Source organism: Cyprinodon variegatus, unplaced genomic scaffold (assembly GCF_000732505.1).
Source record: "Cyprinodon variegatus isolate N-32 unplaced genomic scaffold, C_variegatus-1.0 Scaffold392, whole genome shotgun sequence".
Taxonomy (NCBI): domain Eukaryota; kingdom Metazoa; phylum Chordata; class Actinopteri; order Cyprinodontiformes; family Cyprinodontidae; genus Cyprinodon; species Cyprinodon variegatus.
The window spans coordinates 640691-642791 of record NW_015150845.1 but is presented as its reverse complement, the minus strand read 5'-3'; the positions used below and the strand labels follow the sequence as shown (position 1 = coordinate 642791).

The 2101-nt window shown below is 40.9% G+C and overlaps 1 protein-coding gene across 1 annotated transcript in view; it reads right to left on the bottom strand.

The window, feature by feature from the left end:
* reln (reelin) overlaps positions 1–2101 on the bottom strand; it is a 245497-nt gene that overhangs the window by 26401 nt on the left and 216995 nt on the right. The window contains 4 exon segments of the mRNA XM_015387357.1: positions 466–689; positions 1112–1338; positions 1426–1531; positions 1666–1834. Of these exon segments, the coding sequence (XP_015242843.1) occupies positions 466–689; positions 1112–1338; positions 1426–1531; positions 1666–1834 (726 nt within the window).

Sequence of the window (2101 nt, the reverse complement as noted above, 5' to 3'; positions counted from 1 at the left end):
GCGAGTGAAATTTTGAAAGCTTGCGAGATCAGGATGGTCTCACGAGGCTAATAAAAGTAGCCAAACGACCCCCATTCCATAAGGGGTGGACCCGTTCTTCCGTTCAAATTTGGATGTTTTCTAAACAAAAACAAGCCTGTATTGGGCTACTGTATTAAACCTCATACTCAACGCTCTTCCTGAATTGAAAAAGCTCCCTGGATGGGAAGCGAAATGTCTTCGAACTTGGAAACAAAGTCCAGCTGGATAAACGGTTACGACAATACATACATTTATAAAGCCTTCTCTACTATACACTCAATTCAGTTCAAAAACGTGTTATTTAATGTCGCATGCACTGTTTTCCAAACTTAAAACTTCACTTTTTTCTTACTTAATATCACTAAATTTATTTTTGCAAAGGGTAAGTTTTACAGTACATCACCTTTTAAGATAATTGCAACAAACAACTTGATTCTTTCGTACCTTCAAAGTCCTCCTTAAGGAAGTCTGGATTGGGGGTATCGGGCAGAGAGCAGTCCGGTCCAGAGAAACCAGGGTCACAGACGCAATGAGTGCCGCTCACACATGCCCCATGACCATTACACATGTCCTGACACTGTGGGCCTATGTACACGTTATCTAGTGCCCATGTTGGAGGAGCAGAACCAGCTGAGAAGAAACCTTGAAACCAGCGGAACCTTATTGACCTGTGTTTCAAGGACACAAATGTACAATTTATGAAATCAACAATGTAAGGATTTTAGAATAGAATAGAATAGAAAATCCCTTTATTGTCCCACAATGTGGAAATTCTGGTGTTTACAGCAGTAAAAGATTAAAGAAGAAGTGGTCACACAAATATGGACCTTAGAAAAATGTATAAGGATACATAATAGTGAAGTGTTACAAGATAAACAATAAAATACTGTAAAGTAAAGTGTTTTAATTAACAATATATTTATTATTATGGACATTTTTACAGTAATGGATGCCTGAAAATAGCACCAACATCAGATATGTGTAAAATGTCAGCAGCATGTTCTTTAACTGATTAAAATAGAAACTGTGCAAAATCAGCATGAATGTATTTTAATGACTAAATGAGGGTTTTTGTCATTGCTGCCCTTACCCACACAGGCGAAACTTGCCAACATGGATTAACTCTCTCCTCCAGCCATGTGTAGTCCCGGGGAAATATACGCTGGCAGGATGAAGTTCTGTAGAGCAAAGGGAGGAGGGCTGAGGACCGCCAGCGCACAGCGGCACCAAAAGGTGCCAAGTAGCTCCAAAGTCCCTGGAAAACTCCAAGCGTACTGGGTGCACCGAGGAGCTCTCAGTTGTACAGCCTACGTTGATCTATAGAAAATCAAATGTGCAAAAGATGAAGCTGAGATCAAAAGGAATTCTTCTTTAGTTGGGATCGTTTCATAGAAGTCTGTGTACCTCAAACTGGATGATGGTGTTCTCATTGACGTCAATGTCCCTGGTGGTGATAGAGTGTTCTCCAAGCTCACTGGAGATGAACACCATGGCTGACTCATCCTCTTCCCTGCATTATTCACACAAACACTAAGGTCAAAGCACAAACTGGGTTTCTATGGGTTTTACCACCAAATAGTTTGTGTGACAAAAGAACCCATCAAGAAGAAGGTAATTTCTAAGACTGAGTTGAGTTTTTCTCACAGGCCGGACTTCTGGTAGGGGCAGTAGAGGCCAGTGTTTCCACCAGGGTAGAAAAGCCAGTTCTCCTCATTGGGGCCTTCCTCAAAAGTGTCGATTACCATCGGTGGTTTGTGTATGGAGCTCCCGTCAATGATGAGATCATCTATCACCCACACCTCTTCCTTTTTACCTTAAAGGCAATATAATGTTAAAATATTTATTCAACCAGTGGTGATTCTTGGGCAAACCTTTCCTTAGCAAACATAATTTAAGCTTCTTATATCTGGATGAAGTGAAATTAAAGCCCAGAATGTTCTGTTCTCTCTGCTTTGTCTCATAGTAGCTTTGCCTCGTCTGTTCCTGTTTGACTGTGACACCATCCTGGAGAGAAATGTACGGTGGCCCTGAAGTGCAAACTGCAACTACAAATCTAAAAGCGCAACTACATTAAGGAAAT